At 37.8% G+C, this 20854-nt stretch overlaps 1 protein-coding gene across 2 annotated transcripts in view; it reads left to right on the top strand.

Moving 5' to 3' along the window:
* Positions 1-16057, top strand: part of DNA2 (DNA replication helicase/nuclease 2) — a 56501-nt gene extending 40444 nt beyond the window's left edge. Inside the window, exons 15-21 of one of the 2 annotated variants that reach the window (XM_053888533.1) lie at positions 4843-5036; positions 5129-5218; positions 5303-5507; positions 9835-9924; positions 10731-10913; positions 13535-13681; positions 14905-16057. In XM_053888533.1, the coding sequence (XP_053744508.1) occupies positions 4843-5036; positions 5129-5218; positions 5303-5507; positions 9835-9924; positions 10731-10913; positions 13535-13681; positions 14905-14973 (978 nt within the window). In that variant the 3' untranslated portion in view covers positions 14974-16057. Of the gene's footprint in view, positions 1-4842; positions 5037-5128; positions 5219-5302; positions 5508-9834; positions 9925-10730; positions 10914-13534; positions 13891-14904 lie in introns of those variants that run through there. The other variant, XM_053888532.1, reaches the window with a different exon arrangement.
* Positions 16058-20854: the final 4797 nt, after the last annotated feature.

Raw genomic sequence — 20854 nt, 5'->3', positions numbered from 1 at the left:
TGACCTGTAGTTCTCTTTTTTTACTGGGTCTCTGTCTGGTTTAGGAATCAAAGTAATACTGGCTTCATAGAATGAGTCTGGAAGTTTTCCTTCCCTTTCTATTTCTTGCAATAGCTTGAGAAGCATAGGTATTATCTCTGCTTTAAATGTCTGGTAGAACTCCCCTGGGAAGCCATCTGGTCCTGGACTCTTATTTGTTGGGAGATTTTTGATAACCGATTCAATTTCTTCCCTGGTTATGGGTCTGTTCAAGCTTTCTATTTCGTCCTGATTGAGTTTTGGAAGAGTGTGGGTATTTAGGAATTTGTCCATTTCTTCCAGGTTGTCCAATTTGTTGGCATATAATTTTTCATAGTATTCCCTGATAATTGTTTGTATCTCTGAGGGATTGGTTGTAATAATTCCATTTTCATTCATGTTTTTATCTATTTGGGTCATCTCCCTTTTCTTTTTGAGAAGCCTGGCTAGAGGTTTGTCAATTTTGTTCATTTTTTCAAAAAACCAACTCTTGGTTTCGTTGATCTGCTCTACCGTTTTTTTAGATTCTATATTGTTTATTTCTGCTCTGATCTTTATTATTTCTCTTCTTCTGCTGGGTTTAGGCTGCCTTTGCTGTTCTGCTTCTATTTCCTTTAGGTGTGCTGTTAGATTTTGTATTTGGGATTTTTCTTGTTTCTTGAGATAGGCCTGGATTGCAATGTATTTTCCTCTCAGGACTGCCTTCGCTGCATCCCAAAGCGTCTGGATTGTTGTATTATCATTTTCGTTTGTTTCCATATATTTTTTAATTTCTTCTCTAATTGCCTGGTTGACCCACTCATTCTTTAGTAGGGTGTTCTTTAACCTCCATGCTTTTGGAGGTTTTCCAGACTTTTTCCTGTGGTTGATTTCAAGCTTCATAGCATTGTGGTCTGAAAGTATGCATGGTATAATTTCAATTCTTGTAAACTTATGAAGGGCTGTTTTGTGACCCAGTATATGATCTATCTTGGAGAATGTTCCATGTGCACTCGAGAAGAAAGTATATTCTGTTGCTTTGGGATGCAGAGTTCTAAATATATCTGCCAAGTCCATCTGATCCAATGTATCATTCAGGGCCCTTGTTTCTTTATTGACTGTGTGTCTAGATGATCTATCCATTTCTGTAAGTGGGGTGTTAAAGTCCCCTGCAATGACCACATTCTTATCAATAAGGTTGCTTATGTTTATGAGTAATTGTTTTATATATGTGGGGGCTCCGGTATTCGGCGCATAGACATTTATAATTGTTAGCTCTTCCTGATGGATAGACCCTGTAATTATTATATAATGCCCTTCTTCATCTCTTGTTACAGCCTTTAATTTAAAGTCTAGTTTGTCTGATATAAGTATGGCTACTCCAGCTTTCTTTTGGCTTCCAGTAGCATGATAAATAGTTCTCCATCCCCTCACTCTCAATCTAAAGGTGTCCTCAGGGGCGCCTGGGTGGCGCAGTCGGTTAAGCGTCCGACTTCAGCCAGGTCACGATCTCACGGTCCGTGAGTTCGAGCCCCGCATCAGGCTCTGGGCTGATGGCTCAGAGCCTGGAGCCTGTTTCAGATTCTGTGTCTCCCTCTCTCTCTGCCCCTCCCCCGTTCATGCTCTGTCTCTCTCTGTCCCAAAAATAAATAAACGTTGAAAAAAAAAAAAAAATTAAAAAAAATAAATAATAAAAAAAAAAAATAAATAAAAAAAAAAAATAAAGGTGTCCTCAGATCTAAAATGAGTCTCTTGTAGACAGCAAATAGATGGATCTTGTTTTTTTATCCATTCTGATACCCTATGTCTTTTGGTTGGCGCATTTAATCCATTTACATTCAGTGTTATTATAGAAAGATACGGGTTTGGAGTCATTGTGATGTCTGTATGTTTTATGCTTGTAGTGATGTCTCTGGTACTTTGTCTCACAGGATCCCCCTTAGGATCTCTTGTAGGGCTGGTTTAGTGGTGACAAATTCCTTCAGTTTTTGTTTGTTTGGGAAGACCTTTATCTTTCCTTCTATTCTAAATGACAGACTTGCTGGATAAAGGATTCTTGGCTGCATATTTTTTCTGTTTAGCACACTGAAGATCTCGTGCCAATCCTTTCTGGCCTGCCAAGTTTCAAAAGAGAGATCAGTCACAAGTCTTATAGGTCTCCCTTTATATGTGAGGGTACGTTTATCCCTTGCTGCTTTCAGAATTTTCTCTTTATCCTTGTATTTTGCCAGTTTCACTATGATATGTCGTGCAGAAGATCGATTCAAGTTACGTCTGAAGGGAGTTCTCTGTGCCTCTTGGATTTCACTGCCTTTTTCCTTCCCCAGTTCAGGGAAGTTCTCAGCTATAATTTCTTCAAGTACCCCTTCAGCACCTTTCCCTCTCTCTTCCTCCTCTGGGATACCAATTATGCGTATATTATTTCTTTTTAGTGTATCACTTAGTTCTCTAACTTTCCCCTCATACTCCTGGATTTTTTTATCTCTCTTTTTCTCAGCTTCCTCTTTTTCCATAACTTTATCTTCTAGTTCACCTATTCTCTCCTCTGCCTCTTCAATCCGAGCCGTCGTGGTTTCCATTTTGTTTTGCATTTCGTTTAAAGCGTTTTTCAGCTCCTCGTGACTGTTCCTTAGTAACTTGGGACATTTTCAGACAGGATTGCTTTTTCAGCCATTTCTTCTAGTGCTTTTTCAGCTCTTTCCTTTTTATTTTCTCCCTGTAGGACTGTGAAGACACAAATGTTGGATTTTTTGATAGTTCCACTAGATTCATTTTTTTTCCCTCAGTCTGTTTTCTTTCTGTTATTTGGCCTGTATAATTTCTGTTTTTCTGTCTCTTGGTTCACTGTATTTTTCCCCTGTCCCCTGCTATTGAGTCTATTTCATGATTTTTAAATTTTTTTAAAGTTTATTTAGTTTGAGAGAGAGAGAGAGTGAGCAGGGAAGGGACAGAGAGAGATGGGGAGAGAGAGAGAGAATTCCAAGCAGGCGCCACATAGGCAGCTTGAAGCCCTATATTGGGCTTGAACTGAAGAACCATGAGATCGTGACCTGTGCTGAAATCAAAAGTCAGACGCTTAACCGACTGAGCCCCAGGTGCCCCATGATTTTAAAATTTCAGTTATTGTGTTTTTAGTTCTAAAATTTCCATTTGCTTTTGCTTTCATCTTCTTTTTCTTTGTTGAGACTTTGTATTTTTTTATTTGATTCAAGTATGTTCATAGCTTTTCAGGGAAACATTTTTATCATGGCTGCTTTAAAATCTTTGTCATATACTCTTGATCTTGGTTAGGGTCGTGATTTCAAGCCCCACATTGGGTGTAGAGATTACTAAAAAATTTAAAAATAAACTTAAAAAAAGAAACTTTTGGAGCACCTGGGTGACTCAGTTGGTTAAGCGTCAGGTTTCGGTGCAGGTCATGATCTTACGGTTCCGGGTTTGAGCCCTGTGTAGAGCTTCGTGCTGATAGCTCAGAGCCTGGAGCCTGCTTCAGATTCTGTGTCTCCCTCTCTCTCTCCCCCTCCCCTGCTTGTGCTCTGTCTCTCTCACTCTCAAAAATAAATAAACATAAAAAATAAAAATAAAAAAACATTAAAAAATTAAAAAAATCTTTGTTATACAATTCTAACATCTGTTTCATCCTTGGAGTTGGCATCTATTAACTGTCTTTTTTTCATTCAGTTTGAGATTTTCCTAGATTTCCTAGTTTTGATGAAACCAGAACACTTTTATATTATATTATTTAAAACTTCTGTTTAAGCTGACTTTCCTCTGACACTACTCTGATAGGGCAGGAGTGTATGCCACCTCATTGCTGCCAGGTGAGAGCTGAAATGCAGGTTGCCATTCAGCCTCTATTAACACATGGGGTGGGGGCTCCTCGTTCCTGCTGGATGGGGTGGATGTCTAGGTTCCCCACATGGTCTCCACTGACATTTTATGGTGAGCGCTTATTATCAACTAGCAGGGATGAAAGTCCTGGCTCCCTGCTTGGCTTCTCTGTTACTACCTCAGTAGGATATTGGGGTGCCTTTGGTGGCATCGGTGGGGGTTATGTAAGATCACAGTGTTTTCTGTGGTATTTGGCTAGGATAGAGTGAGTGGCTGTATACGAGTTTTCTGCATACAAGGCTTTGTCTTTCCTGTTCCTTTGGCTTTTGTTTGAGGTTTTTTTGTCTGCACCCATTGGCGCTCCTGGGTCACTAGCTTCTTCAGCTCCAAAGCTGGGATATGTGAGGCCAAAAGAAAATCCAGGGAACAAACTTCTGTGCTGTTCCTTGGGTCCCAAGGTGTCCAACTGGTCTACCTTTACTCCACCTTTCAGAGTCCTTATGTTTGTTTTATATATAATGTTTTAGAATTTTTAGTTGTGTGCTTTGTGGGAGGAGGGAGGAAAAGTACTCCAGCTTCCCAGAAGTGAACTCCTGGTTCACATTTAAAAAAATTATCAGGGTGCCTGCCTGGCTCAGTTGGAAGAGCATGCGACTCTTGATCTCTGAGTTGTGAGTTAGAGCCCCCACATTGGGTGTAGAGATTACTTAACTAAATAAATAAAAACTTAAAAAAAATGAACTTACTGCCTCTTGAATGTTTCAGATTTTCGTGGGGAAATATCCCAATTTGAGCACTGTTATAGTGTCCAGAAAATTTACTTGATTTTTCAATTTGTAGTAAAAAATTAAATTTTTCTTGCATACTGTAAATGTTTCAGAATTAAATAATATTGTGGGATTCCTGTTGTTTGGGACAAAAATCTTCTTTTTGAGCCTTTAATTTAAAAAATGGGAAAAGCAAGTTATGTTTCTTATATATATTAGATAACTGATCTATTTTCTTTGTTTTTAGCGTATAGTTGCAACAACGTGTATGGGAATAAACCATCCAATATTTTCTCGTAAAACTTTTGATTTTTGTATTGTGGATGAAGCCTCTCAAATTAGCCAACCAGTCTGCCTAGGGCCACTTTTTTTTTCGCAAAGATTTGTGTTGGTGGGGGATCATCAGCAGCTTCCTCCCTTGGTGCTAAACCATGAAGCAAGGTAAGCAGACATTGACATTTTAATTTTAAATTAGATTCTTCCTAAGGAACCATTTCAGTATACTGATAAGCCTGAATTTGATTTGTTGACAGAGCTCTTGGCATGAGTGAAAGCTTATTCAAGAGGCTGGAACAGAATAAGAATGCTGTTGTACAATTAACTGTGCAGTACAGAATGAACAGGTATTTCTAAGAGTGTCAGCTATGAGTGATTTTTATGTTCGTTTTCATCTACCAGAACTAAAATTATTTTTGTAATTCCCTTAGTAAAATTATGTCCTTAAGTAATAAACTGACATATGAAGGAAAGCTGGAGTGTGGATCAGACAAAGTGGCCAATGCAGTGATAAACCTACCTAACTTTAAAGCTGTAAAGCTGGAACTGGAATTTTATGCTGATTATTCTGAAAATCCTTGGATGATTGGAGTATTTGAGCCAAACAATCCTGTTTGTTTTCTTAATACAGATAAGGTAAAAACAACAACAAAACCTAAGTATTTTCTTTGGTTTTTCACCTTTTGTCCTATTGTTTGTTTGTTTGTTTATAACATTAAAAAACTGTTTTTAACGTTTTATGTATTTTTGAGAGAAACAGAGAATCAGTGGGGGGAGGGACAGAGAGAGAGGGAGACACAGAATGGAAAGCAGGCTCCAGGCTCTGAGCTGTCCGCACAGACCCTGATACAGGGCTTAAACCCATGAGCTGTAAGATCATGACCTGAGCTGAAGTATGACGCTTACCTGACAGAGCCACCCAGGCACCTCAAGTCTTGTTATTTAAATTCTTGAGTTTTTAATAGTGAATGCTTTAATAGAACTTACCAGTTAAAACTAGTGTATTTCTTTTACTTCAACACAAAAGAATCTTCTTTCTATTGACCCAGTATCTTTGGAAGGCACTTTACTCTGAGAATTAATAGATGTCAAATTGACTTTTAAAGTAGGAAAGCTAGAAAGTTAACCAAAAAAAAAAAAAAAAAAAAAGAAAGAAAGAAAAAAGAAAAGAAAGTGAACTCAAGTGTATAATTACATTTCTTAGAAAAGAAATTGGCATTGATGTTATCAAAGGGCTGGGTTTACAAATGGAGACTTTATTTTTTTAGAGGAGTTTTGGCTTCACACCAAAATTGAGCTTGACAGTACAGATATTTCCCAAATACCACCTCTTGCCTCCACATATGCACATAAAGACCTCTTTACAAACTTGTCATTAAACAAAAATCTTCACAAGGACTTTAAATGACTTGATTCTTACTTCTAGGGACTAAGAAAAAGTTTTAACCTTGTACTTCAATAGTGTGTTTTATATAGTGCTTCTCAGCACTTGATTTGGAAGTCTTTATATGACTTCAGATAAGAATAGTTATCAATTGTATGTATGCATATAGTATAAAATAATTATATCTTTTGTTATTATGATCAATGGAGTCAGCTTTGTTAAAAATAGGGCCCCTCTTGCAAGGGAGCCTGGCTGTCTCAGTCTGTAGAGCATGCAACCCTTGATCTCAGGATCATGAGTTTGAGCCCCACATTGGGCATAGAGTTTACTTTAAAAATAAGTACGTAAGTTAAGTAAGTAAGAGGGGCGCCTGGGTGGCTCAGTCATTTGAGCGTCTGGCTTCGGCTCGGGTCATCTCACGGTTTGTGAATTCGAGCCCCACATCAGGCTCTGTGCTGACAGCTCAGAGCCTGGAGCCTGTTTCAGATTCTGTGTCTCCCTCTCTCTCTGCTCCTCCCCTGTTCGTGCTCGCTCTCTCTCTCTCTCTCTCTCTCTCTGAAAAAGAAATAAACATTAAAAAAAAATTTTTTTTTTTTAATAAATAAGAATAAAAATAAGACCCCACCCTGTGTGCCATGATGGAATTTTCATTCTCTTGGATATTGCCCTTAACATTTCAGGTTCAAGGAGTAATAGGGGCAAGTGGGCTCTGGGAAATTTTTTCAGTAAACTGATTTCACAAATGATTACATTTAGAAACCTCAATTCCAATTTTTTAGTTATAATTTACAATTATTTTCCTCACCAATCATTTTTTGTTTTTGCTACTCAGTTTTTTTCTTTCTTAGCATCAAGAATCCAAATAAAATGTATTAAAAATAATCAAGATTGGGGCATTTGGGTCTCTCAGTCCATTAAGCATCCGATTTCACCTCAGGTCATGATCTCATGGTTTGTGGGTTTGAGTCCAGCATCGGGCTGTACATTGTCAGTGCAGAATTCTCTCTCTTCCCTCTCTCTCTGCCTCTCCCCCCATGTGTATGCATGCTTTCTTCTCTCTCTCTCTCTCTCTCAAATAAACTTTTAAAAAAATGCAAAAAAATAAGTAAAAAATAATCAAGATTTGGGTGCCTGGCTGACTTAGCACAGCATGTAACTCTTCTTTTTTTTTTTTTTTTTTAAAGATTTATTTACTTTTGAGAGAGAGAGTACAAGCCAGGGAGGGGCAGAGAGAGAAGGAGACAGAGGATCCAAAGTAGGCTCTGTACTGACAGCAGTGAGCCCCATGAGGGGCTCAAACTGAGGAACCATGAGATCATGACCTGAGCTGAAGTTGGATGATCAACTGACTAAGCCACCCAGGTGCCCTGAGCATGTGACTTTTGATCTCAGGGTCCTAAGTTCAAGCCCCATGTTGGGCAATGGGGCCTACTGTAATTAATAATAATAATAATAATAATAATAATAATAATGTATAATCAACATCATCATCAAGATTACTTAAGAATTATGTAGGAACAAAATAGTCCTTGGAGAGTTTTACCGGGGATGGTATAACCTGGGGAACTATGGGCTTCATTATTTGTATAAAAGGCAACAAGATGGCACAAAAATAGACACTCAGATCAATGGAACAGAATAGAGAACCCAGAAATGCACCCATAAATGTATGGCCAACTAATCTTTGACAAAGCAGGAAAGAATATCCAATGGAATAAAGACGGTCTCCAGCAAATGGTACTGGGAAAACTAGACAATGATATGCAGAAAAATGAACCTGGACCACTTTGTTATACCATACACAAAAATAAACTCAAAAAAGGATGAAAGACCTAAATGTAAGACAGGAAGCCATCAAAATCCTAGAGGAAAATTCAGGCAAAAACCTCTTTGACCTTGGCCGCAGCAACTTCTTACTCAGCACGTCTCCCGAGGCAAGGGAAACAAAAGCAAAAATGAACTACTGGGACCTCATCAAAATAAAAAGCTCCTACACAGCGAGGGAAACAATCAGCAAAACTAAAAGGCAAGTGACGGAATGGGAGAAGATATTTACAAATAACATTATCCAATAAAGGGTTAGTATCCAAAATCTATAAAGAACTTACCAAACGCAACACCCCAAAACACAAATAATCCAGTGAAGAAATGGGCAAAATACATGAATAGACACTTCTCCAAAGAAGACATCCAGATGGCCAGCTGACACATGAGAAAATGCTCCACATCACTCATCATCAGGAAAATACAAATCAAAACCACAGTGAGATATCCCCTCACCCCTGTCAGAATGGCTAACATTAACAACTCAGGCAACAACAGATGCGAGGATGCGGAGAAAGAGGATCTCTTTTGCATTGCTGGTGGGAATGCAAGCTGGTGCCGCCACTCTGGAAAACAGTATGGAGGTTCCTCAAAAAATTAAAAATAGAACTACCCTACAACCCAGCAATTGCACTACTAGGTATTTATCCAAGAGATGCAGGTACGCTGTTTCAAAGGAGCATGCACACCCCAATGTTTATAGCAGCACTATCAACAATAGCCAAAGTATGGAAAAAGCCCAAATGTCCGTCATCTCATGAATGGATAAAGAAGATGTGGTGTATATCTATATACAATGGAGTGTTACTCGGCAATCAGAAAGAATGAACTCTTGCCATTTGCCACTACGTGAATGGAACTAGAGGGTATTATGCAAAGCGAAATTAGTCAGTTGGAGAAAGGCAAATATCATATGACTTCACCCATATGAGGACTGTAAGATACAAAACAGATGAACATAAGAGAAGGGAAGCAAAAAGAATATAAAAACAGGGAGGGGGACAAAACATAAGAGAGTCTTAAATATAGAGAAGAAACAGGGTTGTTGGAGGGGTTGTGGGAGGAGGGATGGGCTAAATGGGTAAGGGCACTAAGGAATCTACTGAAATCATTGTTGCACTATATGCTAACTAATTTGGATGTAAATTTAAAAATAAGTAAATTATAAAAGTAAAAAATAAAAGGCAACAAGAATATGGAAAGAGAACAGATATTAGGGTCAGATCTAGGTTTGAATCCTAGTGCTATGATTTATTGTGAAGTCTTGGGCAAGTTACTTATCTTTTCTAGCTTCTGATGCTTATAAACTGGGAGATAACAAAGGAAGTTATGTGAAGCCCAATGTGTGGTCAACTTTCACAGAGATTTTAATCTGAACTGTAGGATGTTTAAGATGGGCTGCCTCTGGGTGACTTTCTGAAAGTGGCTAATGTCATTCATTTTTATTCTTTTACCTTCAACTTTTATTTTTAATTTTTTTTAGAGAGCTAGAGTGAGTGGGGGAGAGGGGGAGAGGGAGAGAGAATCCCAAACAGGCTCCATGCTGAGCACGAGTCTCAATCCCAGGACCCCTGGCATCATGACCTGAGCTGAAATCAAGAGTTGGGTGCTTAACCAACTGAGCTACCCGAGCACCCCATCTTTTACCTTCAGTTTTTAAAATGACAATATTTTTCACTGGTCTCCACAGCTGGTTGTTTAGTCTCTATGGCTACCTGTGTACTGACAGTACTCTTAACCTATTTTTCTTTTTAGGTTCCAGCACCAGAACAAGTTGAAAAGGGTGGTGTGAGCAATATAACAGAAGCCAAACTAATAGTTTTCCTGACCTCAGTGTTTATTAAGGTAATTTAAATTTTAATTTTGAGGGCTAATTAATATTAAAGTGAAATGCAGCATAATGTTAGAATGCAAGGAACGTAAGAATTAACGTTAATCCTTGTTCATTAAGATGCAGCCTGATTGCTTTTGTTCTGTTTTGAGAAAACTATCTAGGATATAATTTTTTATAATGGTAATTTGGGTTTCCATTTAGGTTAATTTTTTGTAACATCAGATAATTATGATTGTGTCATGTAGGGTTGTAGTCAGTATGATCAGTATGGTTGGGGATTGGAAACTTCAATGTAAGGGATAGCAGGGTGTAATGTATTTTTTGTACTTTTTTTTTAAATGGCAGCACTGTTGTAGTGGCATGCAAACCATTATACTGCCATGAATCAATAAAAATCAAGGGAGCCATGTTTGAGGAAATTACTTAAAAATTTTGTTTAATGTTTATTCATTTTTAAGAGACACAGAGCACAAGCAGGGGTGAGGCAGGGAAAGAGGGAGACAGAATCTGAAGCAGCCTCCAGGCTCTGAGCTGTCAGCACAGAACCCAATGTGGGGCTCAAACTCACATGAACTGTGAGATCATGACCTGAGCCGAAGTTGGATCCTTTAACCGACTGAACCACTCAGGCGCCCTGAGGAAATTATTTAATCTCAGCAAATACAGATATAGATTTAGAGCAAATTTAGCAATTGTATTTACTCCTTGCAACAAGAGGATCTGTTATAAACATTAATTGGGCACACATTTAACAAGTTTAGTAAAGCTTTAACAGAAATCAGGATTTTCATTTTCGTTGTGTTTTTTTTCTGTTTAGGCTGGATGTAAACCCTCTGATATTGGTATTATTGCACCATACAGGCAGCAGTTAAAGATCATCAATGATTTATTGTCCCATTCTTCTATTGGAATGGTTGAAGTTAACACCGTAGACAAATACCAAGGAAGAGACAAAAGTATCATTCTAGTAACTTTTGTTAGAAGTAATAAAGATGGACCTGTGAGTTCATTGTATTTTCTTCTGATTTGTTTGGGACATTTTTTTCTTTTCTTTTTTTTAGGTTGTGGTAAAAATGTAATGTAAAATTTTAAATCATCACCATTTTTCAATATACAGTTCAGTGGTGTTAAGTTTATTCATAGTGTTTTGCAACAGATCTCCAGAACTTTTTCATTTTGAGAAATTGAAACTCTATACCCATGAATAACAACCTTCCAATTCTTTGTCCCTCCAGTCTCTGGTAACCGTCATTCTGCTTTCTGTCTCTGAATTTGACTGCCATAGTCACCTCATTTAAGTGGACTTGTACAGTATTTGTCCTTTTGTACTTGGCTTGTTTCATTCGGCGTGGTATTTTCGAGGTTCATCCACTGTGTAGTATGTCAGAAGTTTGTTCCTTTTTAAGGCTGAATAATATTGCATTGCATGGAAAGGGCACCTTTTGTTTGTCTGCTCATCCATCAGTGAATATTTGGGTTGCTTCCATCTTTTGGCTGTTGTGTTTGGGGCATTTTAAACATAGAGGCATCCTTCGATATACTCTTGATTTTATATATAATTCCAGGGTTTGTTTGTTTGTTTTGTTTTGTTTTTTGCATTTTTACCTCTTTTTGATTCCTGTTTCTAGATTATATGAGATACCTTCATAAGGTTCTAAAAATATATGTAGTAAAAAGTCTCCTTTCTACCAGTTCCTCTTCCACTCAGTTCTCACCTTTACAGATAATCAGAATTTTTTTTTAATGTTTGTTTATTTATTTTGAGAGAGAGATAGAGAGCATGCATGCATATGTGTGGTGGTTGGGGAAGGGCAGAGACAGAGAATCCCAAACAAGCTCCACACTGTGAGCACAGAGCCTGATATGGAGCTTGGACCCATGAACCATGAGATCATGGACCCAAGCTGAAATCAGATGCTCAACCAACTGAGCCACCCAAGTGCCCCTGTTTTTTATTTTTTAATTTTAATTTCAGTATAGTTAACATACAGTGTTATATTAGTTTCACATTTGTGATACAGTGATTCAACAATTCTATACATTACTCAGTGCCCATGGTGATCATGTACTCCTACTTCCTTTTACCTATTTCATATATCCCTCTACCCACCTCCCCTCTGGTAACCACCAGTTTGTTTTTTAAGAGTTAACAGTCTGGTTTTTTGTTTGTCTTTTTTCTTTGTACATTTGTTTTGTTTCTTAAATTCCACATATGAGTGAAATAATATAGTATTTGTCTTTCTGTGACTTATTTCACTTGGCATTAGACCCTGTAGATCCATCCATGCTGTTGCAAATGGCAAGATTTCTTTCTTTTTTATGGCTCACAAGTATTCCGTATGTTTATATACCAATCCATTGATCTATCAGTGGGTACTTGGGCTGTTTCCATAATTTGGCTGTTGTAAATAATGCTTAATAATCATTAGGGTACATACAAATTAGTGTTTTTGTATTCTTTGGTTAAATACCTAGTAAGTAGTGAAATTACTGGATCATATGGTAATTCTATTTTTAATTTTTTGAGGAACCTCCATTCTGGTGAGTACAGAGACTGATTCGGATCCTCTGTCTGCCCCCTCTCTCTGCCCCTCCCCTACTCATGCTCTCTCTCTCTCCCTCTCTCAAAAATAAACACTAAAAACACATATACATGAAAACATATACATATATCTATATAGATAGATATTTTGATAGATATACACATACACACAAACCATGACACTTATATACAATAAGAAACTATGCAACTGTAAGAACAGAATGAAGTCTCTTTCTGTGTATCGACATGGAAAGATCTGTAAGCTATTTTTTAAGTGAACAAAGGAAAGTCCATTAGAGTATATACATTACCTTCTGTGTAAAAAAAGGGAAATATGAATACTGATTCATATCTGTTTGCATAAAGGAATTATAGGTTACCAAAAAAACCCCAAATTGTATACAACTCAACACCAAAAAAACCAATCTAACTAAAAAATGGGCAGAAAACAGGAATAGACATTTCTCCAAAGACATGCAGATGGCCAATAGACACATGAAAAGAACATTAATTATCAAGGAAGTCAAAATCAAAATCACAATGAGGTATCACCTCACACCTGTCAGAATGGCTAAAACCAAAAACACAAGGAACAACAGTTGTTGGTGAGAATGTGGGGAAAAAGGAACCCTCATGCACTGTTGGTAGGAATGCAAACTGGTGTAGCCACTGTGGAAAAAGCAGACAGCCAGATGCAGGGCTTGAACTTACGAACCACAAGATCATGACCTGAGCTGAAGTTGGATCCTTAACCGACGAAGCTACCCAGTCAGTTTAATCATTCCTCTGAGTCTTCTGCTATTACACGTTTTTATTGCTGTAACCAACAATGTTATAATGAGTGGATTTAGCTTCAGTTCCTTAAATTATAGCTAGGATATTGCACCCAAGATAAAATATTTGTAAATTGGTGTTGTGAACAAGTTTTTCCAACTGCCTATAGAATTTTAAATGTGTTGGTGAATCTTTTCTGCACTATATGCTTAAAGTAGGAAAATAGTTCACAACAAACTGTTCTTTGCTATAACAAACTTAAATATATAAGAAAACTCAAATAAATTGAAAATTATTTCTTTCAGCTTGGCGAACTCCTGAGAGATTGGCGACGTCTTAATGTTGCTATAACCAGAGCCAAACATAAACTGATTCTTCTGGGATGTGTACCCTCACTAAACCGCTATCCTCCTTTGGGGAAGTTACTTCATCATCTAAACTCAGAAAAATTAATATCCTTTTTGTTTTGTATATGGTCACATTTGTGCTTTGTGAGTATTTTATGTACTTGTATAATTAAAACTTAGTGTCCTGTGTTTTCTATGGGCATATTTCAAAGACCTGATTTTACAAAGGAAAGAGAGAAAACAATTGTCAGGAAGTTATTTTATTTTACTTTAATTTATTATTTTATTTTTATTTTTATTTTATTTTATTTTAATTTAATTTAATTTTATTTTATTGTTTATTTATTTTGAGAGAGAGACAGAGAGAGGGAGCAGGGAGGGTGCAGAGACAAGAGAAAGAATCCCAAGCAGGGTCCGCACTGTCCATGCACACAGAGCCCAACAGAGCCCAACGTGATGTTCAAACTCACAGTGAGATCGTAACCTGAGCCGAAACCATGAATCAGAGGCTTAACTGACTGAGCCACCCAGGCACCCCTATTTTATTTTACTTTATCATTATTATTTTTTTAAGTAGGCTCCATGCCCAGTGTGGACTCCAACATGGGGCTTGAACTCACAACCCTGAGATCAAGACCTGAGTTCAGATCAGGTTTGGACACTTAACTGAGCCACCCAGGTGCCCTGTCACAGGAAGTAATTTTAAGCAAAAACTGAAATAATGAAGGTGATGGAGAAGGATGATTTGTGAAGGGAGAAAGGGAAGAAAAGGGACTTGATCTGCTGCCCTAGGAGCAGAATGCATGTTTCTTAGAACACATCTAGGAAAAGTGGTTACCCCTTCTGGATCCTCTCACAATAATTTATAATTATTTTTCTTTAATCTGGAACAAAACATTAATATAAACAAAAAGGGGTGCCTGCATGGCTCAGTCAGTTAAGCATCTGGACTCTTGATTTTGACTTAGTTCATGATCTCACGATTATGAGATCCAATCTGTGAGACTGAGCTCTGAGTCAGTCCCCTCTTTTTGCCCCTCCCCTGCTCGTGCTCTTGTGTGGAAAAATTAAATTAAAAGAATTAAAAAATGGAGAATTATTCCTAGTCGTATTATGGGTTATTAAGATAAATCGTCTTTTAAAAAATTATATGAAGGTCTTAGGCTATGATATATAAACCTTATTGCTTACGTACATTATTATCCATAGAATGCCATAAAATTTTTTTAGCAGTTCTTTAAACCAAATTACAAAATGTTGAATAATGTCATAAATGTCTTCCTGCAATTCCATTTTGTGTTAAGTATATCTTCCTTAATTTATTTTACATCATGGATCTTCCATCAGAGGAACATGAAAGTCTTTGTCATGTATTAGGTGGTTTTCAAAGAAGATAAAGCACTGTTTTCCTTGCTTTTCTTTTACTGGCATAGTGATCTTCTCTAAATATTACCTGTTATTTGTATTTTGGATATGCTGTGAAAAGTGTCTGGTTAGACTATGAAGATCACTTTTATCCCAAGGATATGAAATAATGTAAAATGTACTCTGCTCAGAGTTCCAGTTTTTTGTTTTTTTGTTTTTTTTTTGGTATAATCTTTTAAACATAAAGTTCTATCACTATGCAGAATTTAACACAGTATTGTTTCAGTATAAGTGTACCCAAAACTGAAAAGTATGTTTATATGTGTGTATGTTTTTGTGTGACCTAGAAAGAGTTTGACAAATTTTTACCAGCTTTATTATTGATGGATTAACTCTAGGATCTGAGAAACTTTAAGTCTAAAATTTCAATACTAATTTGATTTTATAGGTTTTTATCATATTTTGCTCATTCTTTAAGAGATTAAGGAAAGAAAATTATTTGTTTTTTGTTACCTAAGCACAGCCTTATGATGATGAGGACACAGGTGTGATTCTTTTCTGTGTTTTGAGATCTCTGATCCAAAGACCATTTTGCAGGATTTTTCCCCTGACTATTGCTTTTTGGTATAAGGTATATTTTTACTTTAAATCTAGTCTTTTAAACTATTAATTATAAATTTATTATTTCTCCCTAATTCCTGATTGCCCCTTAATCTCCCACTTGTTATTTTCAGTAGATTTTGATATAAAAGAAAATAATTCTTTTGAGAAGTTTTGTTTGCTGAATTGATGATAAAAAGTTTATTTTCACCTATTGTTCATATGACCCTTTGTTTTGAGACACTACTCAGTTTTCTCTCTCTCTCTCTTTTTTTTTTTTCCTTGGGAATAAAGATATTTTTGTAAAATAATTGCCTCAAAATGCTTAAGTTAAGTAAATGGTGATCAATTTTAACTTTACTGTATCCATCTTCTGTGGGAGGATATCTCTCTCACAGTTGTATTTTTTTTTTTAATGAATGTTAAATGTGTTAAAATTGTTGCTTCTACCTCACCTCACATGTTCCTTAAAAATTACTTGAAGTTTTTTATTAAATAAATTGTTTTCTACTGTTAGACCTTAGTATGTCAATTATTAATCCTGATTACTAATTAAGTTCAGGGTTGCCCAGCATTTTTTCAGGTAGTAACAAGTGAAATGTTGATAATGCTGTAAAGCTGTATATAAATACTTCTGTAGCACAAAAATGGAAACCATTCTTTTGGCAGGGAAAGAAAAGGCTTTTTGGAGAAGGTATCTTATTAAAGTCTGGTAAAGACTGGGTAGAATTGCATAAATTGTAGACAAATCTAGATAGAGGGTACAACAAATGGGAAAAGGAAAATAAATGTATAGGCAACAGCAAAAATAGTTTAGTATAGTTAAAAGAAACATACAAGGAAGTATTAGAGACCATGGATTACAGACCATGGTTCCCAATACTGGCCCATGAAAGCAATTTTAATAGGTTACAGCCAGCTTTGCTTTTAAAGGAAAAGAGTGGAAAATATTAGGGTATATCACATATAAAAAAGACACAAAAGGGGTGCTGGAGTGGCTCGGTCAGTTGAGCATCCGGCTCTTGATTTCGGCTTAGGTCGTGATCCCAGGGTTGTGGGATCAATCCCTGTCGGGCTCTGCACTGGGCATGGAGACTGCTTAAGATTCTCTCCCTTTTTCCCTCTGCTCCTCTCCCCTGCTGTCTCTCTCTCTCTCTCTCTCTCTCTCTCTCTCTCTCAAAAAAAAAAAAAAAAAAACACAAAAGTAGAACAGTAAACTCCTGTATATATATATACTCATCACCCATATGTAATATACCCATCACCCATATGTAATAGAAGATTTTGCTGCAATATTTTCAATATTCTTTTTCCCCTTTGCTGAGATGTTTTAAAGCAAATTCTAGATGTCCTCTAATTTCACTGCTATACTTCAGTATGTGATGAGCTTTTTAATTTTTTAAATTTTTATTATTTTTTAAAAGTGTGTATTTTTGAGAGAGAATGTGTGTGCATGCATCAGCGGGAATGGGGCAGAGAGAGAGGGAGATGGGCAGTCTCTGGGCTGTCCATGCAGAGCCCAACATGGGGCTCGAACTCATGAACCATGAGATCATGGCCTGAGCCGAAGTTGGATGCTCAAGCAACTGAGCCACCCAGGTGCCCAGTGATGAGCTTTTAAAAAATAGTATTTTTGTTATATGATGATATTAGTAAGCTTAAAAACCTAGATTGTTAGCTTTAGTAAATCAAGGGCTTAGAATAGATTAATATTCTACTTTAATCCTGTTAATTTAGTTTAAACATAGACACTAAATTCCAATTCTTTTCAACACAAGGGGACTAGAATACCCAGCAAATGTATATTTTGGGGCTTAAGAATATCTACCTCGGGGCGCCTGGGTGGCTTTGTCGGTTAAGCGTCCGACTTCGGCTCAGGTCATGATCTCACGGTCCGTGAGTTCGAGCCCCGCGCTCGGGGCCTGGAGCCTGCTTCAGATTCTGTGTCTTCCTCTCTCTCTGCCCTTCCCCTGTTCGTGCTCTGTCTCTCTCTGTCTCAAAAATAAATAAACGTTAAAAATTAAAAAAAAAAAAAGAAAGAAAAGAAAAAAAGAATACCTCAAAGGGAGAATTTATTTGCTTGCTTTAAATAAAACTGGTCTATTGCTGAATTAAATATCTTTCCTACTTGTCACCTATAAAGTCCCTGGAGGAAAAGCAACCTAGGAAATAAAGCTCTTTTCCTTTGTTTTCATGGTTCTATAAAATAAATACTTAATTTTATATGCTTTCTCAAATGCACTTAGAATACAAATACTTCCTTCTTTACCCATCACTTGGAGAGAAGAAAAATGAACAAGTCAGTCATATTTCAATATTTAATAGCAAGATAGAAGGGGTTAGACTTGTAATGAGTTTTAGACTCCTTGGAACACTAAAAACTTCCTGTATTTTGATAATATGAAAATCAAGCCAATTTGTATTGGCTCAAATTCTGGTTCTGTCCCTTAGTTCTCTGAATAGAGAGGCAAGCTATTTAACCTTTCAGAGTTTAGTTTCATCTGCAAAATGGAGCTAATTCTATCCTCATAGAGTGGTTTTGAAAATGAAAAAGACTCTGGCCTAGGAACTGATGTATAATTACATGCTCACTAATAATAGAGGGGGCATGGAAGATCAGTGGCGAAAGGATAATGGAATAGTTGTCTACACATAAGGAAAAAGTGAAATTTGATCCTGTTTCACACCATTCACTAAAATCAATTCTGGGTGCAACAACAGGCCTAAACATGAAAGATGAAGCTATGTAACTTAAAAGAGAGTACCTTCATGACCTTGAGGTGGGGAGGATTTCTTACGACAGTAAAGCATAAACCATAAATTCAACTACAAGAACAGTAAGAATTTATATTTATCAAAGTCTCTATACAGAGAAAATATTAGAAAATGACAACACATAATTGACACCAAACTAGTATGTAGAATATTAAGTAACATGTACAGGCCAATAAGAAAAAGATAGGGCAAAAGAAAAATTGGCTAAAGACCTGAACAGTTTCTTTGCAAAGGAGAAACTCCAAATATTAAACATGGGGGAAGTGCTCAGTATCATCCGTAAAATAATGAGATACATACAAAATAGACCCATCATACAATCGCTTACCTAGAAGATTGGCCAGAAAAGAAATTCTCACAATTCTAAGCATTAGAACGAACATAGAGCAACAGAAAAACCAAACTGCTGATACATTTTGAGAAAAGTTTTAAAAAGTTTGTCAGTAATTTTTTTTTTAATGTTTATTTATGTTTTGAGAGACCTAGAGCATGAGTGGGGGAGGAGCAGAGAGGGAGGAAGACAGAATCCAAAGCAGGCTCCAGGTTCTGAGCTGTCAGCACACAGCCTGATGCGGAGCTCAATCCCATGAACCGTGAGATCGTGACCTCAGCCAAAGTCAGAAGCTTAACTGAGCCATCCAGGTGCCCCAGTAAATTTTTTTTTTAATTTTTTATGCTTATTTATTTTTGAGAGAGAGTACGTACACATACACGAGTGGGTTAGGGAGAGAGAGAATCCCAAGTGGGCTCTGCGCTGACAGCAGAGGTGGAGCTTGAACTCACAAACCCCGAGATCATGACCTGAGCCCAAATCAAGAGTCGGATGCTTAACTAACTGAGCCACCCAGACTCCCCAAGTTTGTCATTAAATAAAAGGAAAGGCATACCTTATTTATTTTGAGAGAGTGTGTGCAGAGCGGGGCTCAAACTCACCAGCCATACTCATAAACTGAAATCATGACCTGAGCCAAAATCAAGAGTCAGATGCTTAACCAGCTGAGCCACCTATGCACCCCCATTCTTTTTTTTTTTTTAATTTTTTTTTTTTTAATGTTTATTTATTTTTGAGACAGAGAGAGACAGAGCATGAACGGGGGAGGGGCAGAGAGAGAGGGGGAGACACAGAATCGGAAGCAGGCTCCAGGCTCTGAGCCATCAGCCCAGAGCCCGACGCGGGGCTCGAACTCACGGACCGCGAGATCGTGACCTGAGCTGAAGTCGGACGCTCAACCGACTGAGCCACCCAGGCGCCCCTATGCGCCCCTATTCTTTTATTTATTTATTTATTTATTTATTTATTTATTTATTTATTTATTTATTTATTTTTGGGACAGAGAGAGAGACAGAGCATGAACGGGGGAGGGGCAGAGAGAGAGGGAGACACAGAATCGGAAACAGGCTCCAGGTTCCTAGCCATCAGCCCAGAGCCTGACGCGGGGCTCGAACTCACGGACCGCGAGATCGTGACCTGGCTGAAGTCGGATGCTCAACCGACTGAGCCACCCAGGCGGCCCTATACGCCCCTATGCGCCCCTATTCTTAACGGTATGCCCTACTGATTCTCTTGCACATTGGCATAAGGATATATCATACAACCTGGAAACCCTACAACCTGGAACTTGGACATGATTGATGTTGAACAAAAGAAGTGTAATAAAATTCATGTTACTCCATTTGTGAAAAGCTTACAAACAGGAAAAATAAACTACTTGGTTTAGGGGAACATATTTGCATGGTAGAAACAGCAAAGCAAGGAAATGATTCTCATAAAAGCCAGAATAGTATTTACCTAGGGGGATGATGAATGGGGGCTAGGTGAATGGTGAATGGGTCCATCCTGTGCTCACTGATCTGGTGGTAGTCACCCAGCTGTTCATTTTATAATGATTCTTTAAACTTGTAGAGAGCGAGTTACTTATGTCCAGCAATAACCAAGCAGTTAAGGGTACTGCAGCAATCAGATATTTGAGGAGACCAGCACCTGCTGACTGTACCCCAGTACAAGTCTGATAACAAGCAGAAGCAGAGGAGCTCTGCAGGAGCCGAAGACTGATTAAATTCCTTTAAAAAAGGGAGGATTGGGCCACCTGGGTGGCTCGGTTGGTTAAGCATCTGACTTCAGCTCAGGTCATGATACTGTGGTTCACAAGTTCCAGCCCTGGATGGGGCTCTCTGCTGTCAGTGTGGAGCTCGCTTTGGACCCTCTGTCCTTCTCTCTCTGCCCCTCCCCTGCTTGTGCACTCTCAAAAATAAACATTTTTAAAAAATTAAAAAGGGGCATCCGCATGGCTCAGTCGGTTAAGCATCTGACTTTGGCTGAGTCTGAGCCCCAAGTCCGGCTCTGTGCTGACAGGTCAGAGCCTGGAACCTGCTTGGGATTCTGTGTCTTCCTCCCTCTACCCCTCCCCCACTCATGCTTGGTCTGTCAAAAATAAATAAAAACATTAAATAAAAAAAGGGAGGATATTTTAGCAAACTGTCAAGACACCTCAGACACCCCTCTGTGAACACTTTAAAAAGGCAGCTGCTGCTGAAGGC

This window comes from Panthera pardus, unplaced genomic scaffold, assembly GCF_024362965.1.
Source record: "Panthera pardus isolate Hobbes unplaced genomic scaffold, ASM2436296v1 HiC_scaffold_22, whole genome shotgun sequence".
NCBI classification, from domain to species: Eukaryota; Metazoa; Chordata; class Mammalia; order Carnivora; family Felidae; genus Panthera; species Panthera pardus.
The sequence above is the reverse complement of the archived record's forward strand: the minus strand, read 5'-3'. Positions and strand labels throughout refer to the sequence as shown.